The 12,461-nt window shown below is 39.9% G+C and overlaps 1 protein-coding gene across 1 annotated transcript in view; it reads right to left on the reverse strand.

Moving 5' to 3' along the window:
- DPP4 (dipeptidyl peptidase 4) overlaps nucleotides 1-11,838 on the reverse strand; it is a 109,354-nt gene extending 97,516 nt beyond the window's left edge. The window contains exons 1-2 of the mRNA XM_072612156.1: nucleotides 11,103-11,838; nucleotides 10,308-10,392 (exon numbers count right to left, since the gene is read on the reverse strand). Of these exons, the coding sequence (XP_072468257.1) occupies nucleotides 10,308-10,392; nucleotides 11,103-11,108 (91 nt within the window). The 5' untranslated portion in view covers nucleotides 11,109-11,838. The remainder of the gene's footprint in view (nucleotides 1-10,307; nucleotides 10,393-11,102) is intronic.
- Nucleotides 11,839-12,461: the final 623 nt, after the last annotated feature.

Genomic DNA, 12,461 nt, shown 5'->3' on the forward strand with positions numbered 1-12,461 from the left:
ACCCTTTGATCCAACAGTATCACTACTAGGTCGGCATCCCAAAGAGATCATAAAAAAGGGAAAAGGACCCATACGTACAAAAATATTTATGGCACCTCTTTTTGTGGCAGCACAGAATTGGAAATTGAAGGGATCCCTATCAGTTGGGGAATAACTGAATAAGTTGTGGTATATGATTGAAAGGGATACTACTGTTTCTTAAGAAATGATGACCTGGCTAATTTCAGAAAAACCTGGAAAGATTTACATGAACTGATGTTGAGTGAAGTGAGTAGAACCAGGAAAACATTGTACACAGTAACAGCAACATTGTTCCATTACCAGCTTTGATAGACTTAGCTCTTCTCAGCGATGCAATGCTCTAAAACAATTCCAAAAGACTCATGATGGAAAATGCTATCCACACCCAGAGAAAGAACTATGGAGTCTGAATGCAGATTGAAGAATACTATTTTCTCTTTTTCCCCCTTCCTTGTGTTTTTCCCTTTTGTTCTGATTCTTCTTTCACAACATGGCTAATGTGGAAATGTTTAATATGATTACACATGTATAACAGATATCAGATTGCATGCTGTCTCAGGGTAGGGGAGAAATCCAGAACTCAAAAGCTTATAAAAGTGAGTTTGAAAACAACAAAGAAAGAAAGAAGGAAGGAAAGAGAGAAGGAAGGAAAGGAGGAAGGTAGAAAAACACGGTGATGCCCTCAAAGGAAATAAGAAAATTTGGGAAAAGGTTATGGGGGAAGATAATAAGTTCTGTTTTGAACATTCTGAATTTGAGATGCCCATGCAGTGTTCAGCAAGCAGCTAAAGATGCAGCAATCACTGGACTTTAGAAGAGGGATTAGGGAACTGGACTGATTTTTTAAAGCTACACAGGAGCTTAAGATTTGCAAAATGCTTTGTATACGTAATGACAGACGATCCTTACAAAAGCTTGGTGAAGTAAATGCTATATTTTACAGGTAAGGAAACTGAGGTTTGAAAAAGATCAGCATAAATGACTTGAGCATGCTCACATGGCTAGTAAGTGCTGAAAGACGGATTTGACCCTGGGACTTGCTGGCTCCAGATCCAGCACTCTCTCTGACTCCAGGAAGCACTTTTCCAAACACACATCTTTGTTCATGCCATGCCCCTACCACAAAACTATTTTCTTCCTGTTAAACTCCTATTCATACAGAATGACAATAGCTAACATTTACATAGCAGGTTTACTACAATGCAATGCACTGCACTAAGCATTTTACAAATAATACCTTATTTGACCCTCACAATAACATGAAGGGCTAGTTCAAATGTCACCTTATCTGTATAACTTTTCCAGATTTCCCCAGTCAGAAATAATCCTCTGCACTCTGTGTACCTCTCTGGTCTGTACCTCTCTGTCTTTGAAGTCAGAAAACCAGGGTTCAAATGCTTATTGTCTGTGTGAGGGTCTCAGTTTCCTCATCTGTAAAATGAGGAAAGGAAGCAAACATTTATTAAATACCTGCTATGTGATGGGCACTGTGCTAAGTGCATTATATTATCCCATTTAATCCTCACAACAATCCTGGGAACTGCTATTATTATTCCCATTTTACACCTGGGGATACTGAGGTTGTCAGAGGTTAAGTGCCCCCAGTCACAGAGCTAGTCAAGCGTCCAAGCCAGATATGAACCTACGTCTCCAGGCCCAGCACTCTCTTCCAAGCCATCTAGATACTTCTACGAAGGGAACTGAACTAGATGGCCTTTCGTGTCCCTTTAGGCTCTACATCAAGGTATCTCAACCTGGAATCCATATATAGACATCAGTGGGTCTATGAACTTAAAGGGGAGAAAAAAAACCCCTCATCTTTATTTTAATATAATTGGTTTCCTTTGTAATCCTACATATTTTATGTACTTAGAAACACTATTCTAGTATGGCGCTATAAGAAATGATGAGCTGGTGGATTTCCGAAAAACCTGGAAAGATGTGCATGAACCAATGCTGAGTGAAGTGAGCAGAACCAGGAAAACATCATCCACAGTAACAGCAACATTGTGTGATAATCAATTTTGATAGACTTAGCTCTTCTCAGCAATGCAATGATCCAAGACATTTCCAAAAGACTCATAATGGAAAATGCTATCCACATCCAGACAACAAACTGATATGGGAGCCTGAGTGCAGATCGAAGTACATTATTTTCACTTTCCTTGTTTTTTCATAGTTTTTTCTTTTTGTTCTCGTTTTCTTCTTTTACGCAACATGACTAATGTGGAAATATGTTTAATATGATTGCACATGTATAACCCATATCAGATTGCTTGCTGTCTTAGGGAGGGGAGAAGGGATGGAGGGAGAAAAATCTTGTACTCAAAATCTTGTAAGAAATGAACATTGAAAACTATCTTTACACATAATTGGAAAAAATACTATTTATATTTTTAAAAAAAATTATTCTGAGGCATCCACAGGCTTCACTAGACTTGCTCACAGAGGTCCAAGGACACATAAAAGATTAAAAGCCCCTATTCTAGCTCTAAGATGAGATTATCTGGTTTATTTTAAGTGAATTCATATATACATATCTTAACTACCTAATTTAATTACAAACTTCAATAGGATAAAGACACAAAAACTTACTGAATTGGAAATAGCTTATATTTGGTTAGGATTTAAAGGGTTAGAAACACTTTATATGCATTTTTCATTTGATCCTCAAGACAATCCTGTGTGCTAGATAGTATAACTCAACACATACCCAAATCTACAGTTCGGAGGATCAAGCCCATACAGCTCAGCTTAGCCAAGACTCAACCTCAGGTCTTCTGTCTTCAAATCCTATTTTTTTTCATATAGAAAACCAATGAACTGTTTGATAAAGAATCATGTACTGCCAACATATTAACTTCCTAGGTAAGCAATATGGCTTATATATTTTAAAACCAAAGAAGCTGATTTTCATGTAAGCCAGAAGGATGACTGTAAATTTTAATTTAGCACCCGGGGAAGATTTTGCTGCTAACTCAGTGGTTCTGGGGTACAGGTCAGACTTTACTCTTGTGAGGTTTTATGTCTGTGTCATAATGAACTGTAAAGCCCAAAGGTCAAAACATTTTACAAAACATTCATTTACAGATATATAAACATATTAACATTAAGGCATTGCTGTGGTTATTAACTATTAACTCAAAGCACCTACCATCAAGGTATGTCCTAAAGTAAGTCCTCAGTCAAACTGAGTCATCATACTGCTTTGTTTTGAATTGCGTGGACAACTACACCACAGTTCCAATTGAAAAAAAATTCCAGTCAAAAAAATAAAAGCAATTCAACATCAGTCAGTTAACAAGCTTTAACTGAATGCTATGTGTTAAGCTGAACAGCTAGATACGTGAACCTTTGTGCTCCTGGTCAAGTCATTCAAGCCTATTTGCCTCAGTTTCCTCATCCTGTAAAATGAGCTAGAGAAAGTAATGGCAAACCACTCCAGTATCTCTGCCCAGATGGGATCACAAAGAGTTAGACATGACTGAAAAGTGACAGAACAATGCCCAGATCCAATGGCCTTTTTTCAGTCCTCATGCTCACTAATTTTTATACATAACTCCTCATGCTCCATAACTTTTCATACAGCTGACCAATCTATTTTTTTTAGATATGCTCCATGAAGTTCTGAGGATACTTTTTCCCCTAAACTTTAGACACCACAATCTTTTTCTTCTCCTATCTTTTCCACTGCTCTTTCTCTGTCTTTCTGGCTATTTTTCCCCCTACTCTGAATGTGGTTGTTCCTAAAGGGTCTCTCTCTCCACGGGTCTCATTTAACAGCCAGTTTCAATTGCCACCACTATGCAGATCACTCTATATCTGTAACTCTTCTTCTGATCCATTTTATGAGCTCCAGACTCAAATTTGTACTTGCCTTCAGGACATCTCCATCTGGATGTCCCAGCTTATTTTTTTCCCCCAAAAGCTTGTTCTTACTTTTGATTTTTTCATTTCTTCCTACAGCACCAGTACTCATATGGTCTCACATGCTTGTAACCTCAAAATTATTAATGCAAAAGAAGCAGCATAATATAATGGAAAGAGCACTGAATAGGCTACAGTGGAGTAGTGGATAGAATATTAAATCAGTAAGTTCTGGGCTCAAATAATTCCTTTTACACTTACTAATTGTGTATTCCAGGTCAAGTCATTTAACAAGTCTGTGCCTCAGTTTCCTCATCTGTAAAATGGAGTTAGATTCAGTGGGCTCTAAGGTCCCTTTTAACTCTAAATTTGTTATCTTATGATTGATCCTGTGAAAACAGAGGACCTGAAGTCAAAGCCCTACATCACTTCCTACTACTTGTGTGACCTTGGGTAAGTCACCTAACCACTATGGGCCTATTTCCTCATCAGTTAAAAAAGAAAAAAAAAGGGGGGGGGGGTGGAGAAGAGAGGTTTGGACCAGATTTGGACCAGACCTGGACTGGATTTGGACCTGTGAGGATCCCTTGAGAGTTCTAAATCAAGGATCTTTCTTCACTTCTCACAAACCATCAGTTGCTAAGTCTTACTGATTCCAACAGCAGAAAAAGTGCTGGGTTTGGAACAAAGGACCTTGATTCAACTACTAGGGCTTCCATTTAATTTCCTGTATGACCGAATAACCTCTCTAAGCTCCAGTGACTTCCTCTATAAAAGAGATTGAATTACATGACTTCTAAGATCTCTCTGAACTTAAATCTATGATCTCATTACCCGCAGCACCATCCTAATTTGGTCCTCAATACCACTCACTGAAGATTTTTTTAGTAACCTCCTTACTGGTCTTACCACTTCTGATCTTCAGAATAATTTTTCTTACACACAGATCTGGTGGTCTTATTCTTCTGCTCTAAAATAAAAAATGGCTCTCAATGACATCAACATTAAAGATTAAAATCCCTATGCCTTCCATCCCTTTCTGGTCTTACCTCAAACTGCTAGTGTCCAAGCCTTCTAGTCTGGACTCCAGACAATCCCAGATAACAACTTCTCTGTAAATGTACATCTCACCTATATGTCCCCTTGCTCAGATCATTCTCTATCCCTAGAATGCTCCTTCCCACTTTTTGCCTGTTGTACACAATTTGTGCCACCTCTTTTCAGGAATCTCTAGCTGCTCCTGGAGTTGGAAACAAAATCCCCCCTTACTCAAATCTCATACAGTAATTTATACTTCCACTCTGATGCATTTATAGTATCATATACCATTGCATATAAGGTTGGTTCTTGTTCCTTTGCTCTCAAAGAGGGCCAAATTGATATCACTGTTGGAGTCGAAGTACAACGTGTCCAACTGTGGTTGATCAGACCAATACGAGCTTGGAAGGCTCCACTACAGGTCAGGCACAAATAGTCCACATGAACACTGGGATGGAGATCATCTCTAAATGTGCGCATCTTATGTTTCTTTTGAGTTACCGCAATTCTCCTTCACTCATAAAGCACAGCACCTTCTCTAATAAAGAAATGCCACGATGGGTGATCCTTTGCCAGTATCTCCTATGACACACAATCAATTTCAGAGTTCTTTAGAGATACCTTGAGACCATTCAGAGAGACCATCACTTATTAAAGCTATATGGGTTGGTTATCTTATTTCTCCTGATAAAATTTAAATTCCTTGAGAGGCAGAGCTATATTTGGCTATACTCTGTACTTCCCCAATTCTTAGCACTGCAATCTGCACACCATAGGTACTTATAGATGCTTTACTGACAACAAAATATTAGTATTTTATTCAATTTTTGGATTGAAATTATAAAACCAAAGGTATGGAGAGGAAAATCCCTCTTTAACACAAATCAACACCTGTTCTGTGATTAGTCAATAAGAGGGCAAGTGACTTGCCCAGGGTCACACAGTCAATACATAAAATCAAATGAGATAATATGTGTAAAATATTTTGAAAATCTTAATGCACTTCATAAATGTTAGCTATTATTATGGTATCAGAGCTGTCTTCCTAACTCTAGGGTCAACTCTATCTGTTACATTATCCTGCCCCTCAGGTATTATGGTTGCTAAAAAATAAAATAAAACAGAGCCCAAGAAACTTAATAATATTTATCCTACAATTTTTGAATAAATTTTGTCCTTGACATTCAAATCTTTCCCACAGTCTCTTTCACTTTTGACTCATAAGCAATTTCTCTACTGAAAAAGGAAGGAGACAAAGAGGTAGACAACTTGAGGAGATGGTAGCAGGGTCTAGTAAAAAAAAAAGATTAAGCAGGGGCGAAGGAACTTGGCCATGGCTGAAGGCTTCAAATTAAAGAGAGGGGATGATTCAAGTTGCAAGTTCCTGCAGAAGACCAGAGAGCATGGGATCAAAGGCTTCATTGGAGAAGGGATACCTCATACTCAAAGAATGAAGAAAAACAGAAGAGTGGGGGATAGTCAAGAAGTATTCGCTTGAAGAGAATGGGAGAAGGCAGCTGGATGGCATGGTGGACTGACTCTAGGACTTGACAGTCTGGAAGATCATAGGAGTTCAAATCCTTCCTCATGCACTTACCAGCCCATGACTCTGTGCAAGTCACTCAAAATCTCTCAGCCTGAGTGTCCACCTCTCTAAAATCAGGATAAATGCACCCACCTGACAAGACTGTCGTGAGGTTCAAACAAGATAATGTATGCAAAAGAGCTTTGCAAACCTTAAAGGGCTTTCTGTATACTAGCTACAGTCATTAGAAGGAGCTCAGGGCAGATGAGCAGACAGGGAAGGAAGCTGTGAGAGTTTAGTTGAAGAGAGAAGTTTCCATGGCGGAGAGAATAGAAAAATGCTTTTGCAGCAATAAAGACTCAAATGAAGTCAGAGGAGACACACAAACAGCCACCCAGTCCCCACAGTTGTGTGACTTCCACCTATAGTTTCCATACTTAATTAAAGTTCATTTTTGCTGAACCTTCTTTCTTCAGTTCAGCTGTTACACACTACCAGTGAAGGATGTTTGCAGAGTTGCTTTTCTAGCAGTTTTTTGTTTTTTTCAAGCTGAGTAACCACAGACTTTCACCTGAACTCTTTTGAAGGTGCTAGGATACACTTGTGCAAAATGTCTAGTTGATGTATACGAAGGGCACAATCCATGATCAAGGAACCAAGTGAGGCCACCTGGGGGTATAGAGAGCTCAGGCCCTGACCACCAAATAATCTGTACTCAAATAATCAAATAATTTGAGAAGGACTACAGTTATTTTGTTTTCAATAAAATACAAAAAACCCCAACGTCTCTGAAAATTACGAAGAGCTCATTTTAACACCAATTGTTTTTAAATTTGAATTGCCTTCCTCCCTGGATTTTCTCAAGTAAACCTCAAAAGTCCTATGATTTTTTTCTTTTTGGTTTGGTTTTTTGCTTTTCTCTGATCTTATTCTTCATATAAACTTTTCTCTCAGTAATGCTAGACAGATCTTTGGTAACCAGTTTTCCTGGTCAAGTTGAGAAATTCTGTAAGTTTTCAAGGAAATTGAGTGCTGAAGTAGAGAAAACAAAAGAAAATAGGACATGTTTATCGGTGACTACCTGATAATAAAATTAATCTGTTGGAAAGCATACAGTATATAGCAAAAACAAGATTAATTATATTTGGAAGGAGAAACAAATGACCTAAAACCTTAAGATCTAGCATGGTGCTTTACACATAGTAGGTGCTTTATACATATGTGGAAGTGGAAAGAATCAAAAAGGAAGGAAGGCTGGAAAGAAGGGAAAGGAAGGAAGGAAGGAAGTTAGGAAGGAAGATTGAATGCTAAGTAATTATAATGGCCAAGCTTGGCCCCAAAATGAGAAATCCAACACTCCCTTCTGTGGGTATAGAACACTGTAAAAACTTTCAGACTCAGTGGGTGTATTGGTTAGTTTTACTAACTTTTTTCTTTTTACCTCTTTTTAATTCTTTGTTACAAAGGATGGTTCACCGTGTAGGAGACAAAAGAGGATATATTGGGAAATGGTCATTTAAAATTAAAAGATTTCAATAAATTGTTTTTTAAATTAAATGTGTTTAATTAAAACAGACTATAAGGCAGCTTGCTATTATTATTACCCAATAAGACTTCCATAGTTTACTAAGAATCCAGCTTCCATACATATTACTGAATTTTAGCGACATTAAAGTGTTGGCATACAAGGCTGCGTTTCTGCTAACCTTCCAAAACCTATCTGAGATAGATTTTTAATCAAGAATCCTCAAATAAACGTGGCAGACAGCACAGAAAATTTCTGCCTTCAAGGAATTTTCATTCTAAAACCAAGTTAGTAGGATGATGACCAGGGTATTGAAGTTTATAGTGTTTGCTTCCAGCATGAGTTTCTGGTTTCCCTGTTTCTCATATTCATTGTCTCTCTCATGCTATTCCAGCTGTGCCTGCACAGTCCTGCCCAAGTCAGCACTTCAAGGGAGCAAACTTGACCTCCACATCTACAAACCTCTCTAGGGAGAAGCCATTCTGATTGCTTCTTCTTGACTGTTTTGTGCTTAGCTTTTCACATAATCCAGGGCTTTGTTTATTGTTTATAAAATATATTTCTTTTTCCCAGTCCTGTATCTTTGTAATTTCCTCAAACCTGGATTGCAAATGCAGAGGAAATTTCTCAGGAAATAACTCTCCAGTCTCAGTAACTGCTGACATTTTTATTCAAAGCAAAGCCTAGGTCCAGTATTTCTGATCTAATGGAAAAGCTGCATTCCTGAGCCTCTCTCCAGCCCTCCTCCATCCCCTACCTCACCTTTAATCAAAAGACAGAACTGGGACTAGAAGGGCCTTCCCACTATTCCCCTCAAACTCAAAGTACACTAATACACCTGTTTAACGCATAGCAGTTTTAAGAAGTGAACAATGAAAATTAACATTTTGTCCAACAATGGATTGTTTGTGTTGTTCATTCAAGCATATAAAACTTCACTTTTACAAAAAAAGAAAAATCATTTTTGCTATATAAACAGTTTACATGAGAGAAAACTGTTAATATCAAAGTTAATATGAAGACAAAAATTGTTAATAACAAACGCAATATGGACTATCAGTCCCTTAAACTTACTCTTGATTAGACTGAGCAGAACCAGACCCTAGGTTCCCCCCACCCGGGGATTCTTCCTTTCTGGGGGAGTCTAACTCAAGCTGGATCTCAGTTTCTCGCGTCCTTGCCCCCTTCCATTAGGATTCATGGCATGAAAGGCAAAACAGTCAGGATGAGGCAGTTTTCCTTATCCAGATGCAGAAATAACTTTCCCTCCCCCACAAGATTTAAGGAAAAAGGGAAATAATTTAGTTTATTTCAGGGATGCTGAAATGTGGTTTTTAAAAAAAGGGAAAACAAAAACTCATCTCCTTTTTGGTTGGGAGGACGGGAGGAACTATCCAAGTGTTTTTAGAACTGGAAAAAATTTATCATGTCAATACTACTTATGTGCTGATGCTTAGAATGGGATGAATCTGTAGCATTATATACATATCTGCTCTGTAAAGCTAGCTCAGTTTTCTTCTATTCAACTGTATTTTCCCACTAGTCCTGATCATTAACAGGCACAAAGTACACACTAAGCAAATGGATGAATATTAACTAACAGCCAGTTTCTGATTGGACTCTTCTTTCCTCAGCTTCCTCTTTAAATTCTTAAAATTGTTTTAAAATTCAGAAGTCAGCATTGAATAAGATGCATCATTTCCTGAAAAGAATCATTACCTTGTAGTTTTTAGTCCAGACAGGTGATTTCATTTGTGTAGGGAATCTCTCTCTCTCTCTCTCTGTCTCTCTCCCTCCACTTATTCCTTCTGTCTCTCTCTCCCTCCCTCTCTCCTACCTCTTCTCTCCTTCCCTTTCCTTTTCCCTCTCTCCCATTATTAATGCAGACTAGTCATTACTCAGCATCTTTGTAAATATATAATACATATATACAGAATATATATATGTATATATATAAGTTACTTAGTCATTAAACAATTATTTCTCAAGCACTAACGACAACAAAGATTTATTATGTGCCTCCAGGAGGTAGCAGAGCACAATGCTAACCAGAGTGGAGATACAAAGTGTTGATAAAAACCCCACAAAGTTGACAGTTACAAAGGCACTATACTAGATTAGATTTTATGAAAAAGCTAAACATTTTATAGGCAACTAAGCCCCTAAGAGTTAACAGCCATATCCCAGTGGAAAGTGCAACCTTTAGAATGGTTTTAAAATATCTGCCAGTTCAGTTCCCCAAGAGCCTTGCTGATTTCTTAATTACGAGGAGAAAGAGCAACATTCTTGTTCCTATGATTTTATCACTTTAAAAACTAGTTTCAGACTTACTTTTTTTGGTCAGCAAAACTGTTGGAACAGTTATGATCACAACAACAGCAACTGCCCCCAAAAACGCTAAGACACCCCATGCAGCCTGCAAAAACAGGAAATGAGGAAAATCAGAATGACATATTATTCATGGCTCTATATTGGGTTGTAAGTTGGTGCATATGCTAAGCTGGTGGCGGGGAAAGGGGATGGTAGGGAGGTTTGTACTGAGGATCTCTGGAACAGGCCTCAGATTTATCATCTAATTAAACTCCACACATTTTACAGACAAGGAAACTGAGGCCCAGAGAGATCAAAGACACAAGTATCAAAGCAGGTATGGATCAAATTTCTGAACTTTCTCAATTCATCTGCCTATCCTCTCTACACACTATTTGAACAAGAATCCTGTGGGACAGGCCTCTGTGAATGTCAGTGCCAGAGTTGCATGTGATTATGACTTAGGAAGATGAAAGCACAAGAATTGTTTCCTTGATGCGTGCTTGAATGAAAACAAAACTTTTAGCTCTCAATCTACGATTACCTATGACAAATTCTGTACATTTTCTATCTTGCTAGTATAATCCGATTCCCTGTGCGCCCTCCTAACCCCACTCCTCCAAAAAGTCTTCTGGGTCAGAAACCAAGAGTGCAAAAGAGCTCAGGCACCTTTCCTCAACTGACTGGGAGGGCTGCGTAAATTCACTTCAAGCCGTGCGCGGCGTTCCGCGGCGCACAGAGTTTCACTGAAAGGGGAGGACAGTGACCCCAAAAACCTAAGAGCTGAAGAAATGCAAGATGTTATTACTTACTGACCTTCATTGTCGGGAGCACCCCTCAAGCTGGTCTTCCCTGAGTCAAGGCAGAAAGCAAAAGTAAGAGGTGAGAAACGGGCGCTGTGCTTTTCGCTTTCTCCGGGTGCGGTGTCACAGGTCATTCCCAAGTTTCCAGCCCTGGGTTAAACATTAGTAAGGAAGGACTGAGACCTGGGCTAACAGCCCTGGCACCCAGCGGCTATAAGGAGCCCGCAGCTGGGCGGCCGCTGGGACGGAGGAGAGAGCTGTGGGTCGCCCCCACCGCACCCTCATCTCTACCCTCATCTCCCTCCCCGCCAACCTCACCCCACCCAGGGGCAGACGGAGGGGCTCTGTTTGTGGGCACTGAGGCGAGCCCGACTGGGGAGGCGCGGGCTGCACCTTCCGCCAGGAGGGCTCCAGCTGTGTGCGCCTCTGGAGGAGAGAGGAGGGGAGCAGATACAGAGTAAGGGCACTCCTGGCCCGCCCATCCCCCGGCCTGGAGGTGGTGCTTGGCCCTGGTAAGGTCATTTAGGGTCGGGTTTAGTTTGGGCATCGTCCGGCAACCTATGCCCGTTTGCACGTGTGTGGAAGGGAAAGGGCTCTCGCTCCCTACCTGAGTAAAAGGTAGGGGTGGCAGCCTGGAGCATCGGAGAATTCGAGGAGCTATATACATGTACAGCTGAAGAATCTAACTTGAATGGTTCCCCTCATAGGTAAAATACTGTCCCACCTCACCTAGGCTTCTCGGAATCCTTAGTCCTTCGAGAATAGCTCTTTGACCACCACCCACTGGAAGCTTTTCTGATGATCTCAGTCCGGTTAATCCTTTAAATACAAATTGTCTTGCTTATCACGGGTATGCGATTTATCCCCACCGTGCCTTAGGGGCAGGGATTATACTTTGGGAATACTTTGTATCTTAAGGGTCAACTAGGCAGATTTGCAGGCAGTAGATACTTAATAAAGATTGCTAGAAATAAGAGGGGGGCAAATTGAGGTCGGTAAAGATCTGTAGTAGGTGAAGGGAGCTACCAACCAATTTGTTTTGGGTGATAGAATTTATAATGACTTATAATGAAAGCCTGCCAGGATTAAGAAATTAATAGAGAGGGCCAGTTTGGGAATCTGGAAGAACTGGATTCGAGTCCTGCCTCTTTCACATACTAGCTATGTCACCTGAAAGCGACATCTCACTGTCCCAGACAATTGCTGATGTGTAGAAAATGAACAGCAGAGGAGGATGGGCAGTGGTACAAACTTTTCTCATAAAGAATTCCCTGCACTTGTACAGTCACAGGTATGAACCCTTCCCACTTTGCCTGGCCACCCTCATCCCTCAGTGCGCACGCGCACACACGATCAACGTTCAGATGTGAAC

Source organism: Notamacropus eugenii, chromosome 5, assembly GCF_028372415.1.
Source record: "Notamacropus eugenii isolate mMacEug1 chromosome 5, mMacEug1.pri_v2, whole genome shotgun sequence".
NCBI classification, from domain to species: Eukaryota; Metazoa; Chordata; class Mammalia; order Diprotodontia; family Macropodidae; genus Notamacropus; species Notamacropus eugenii.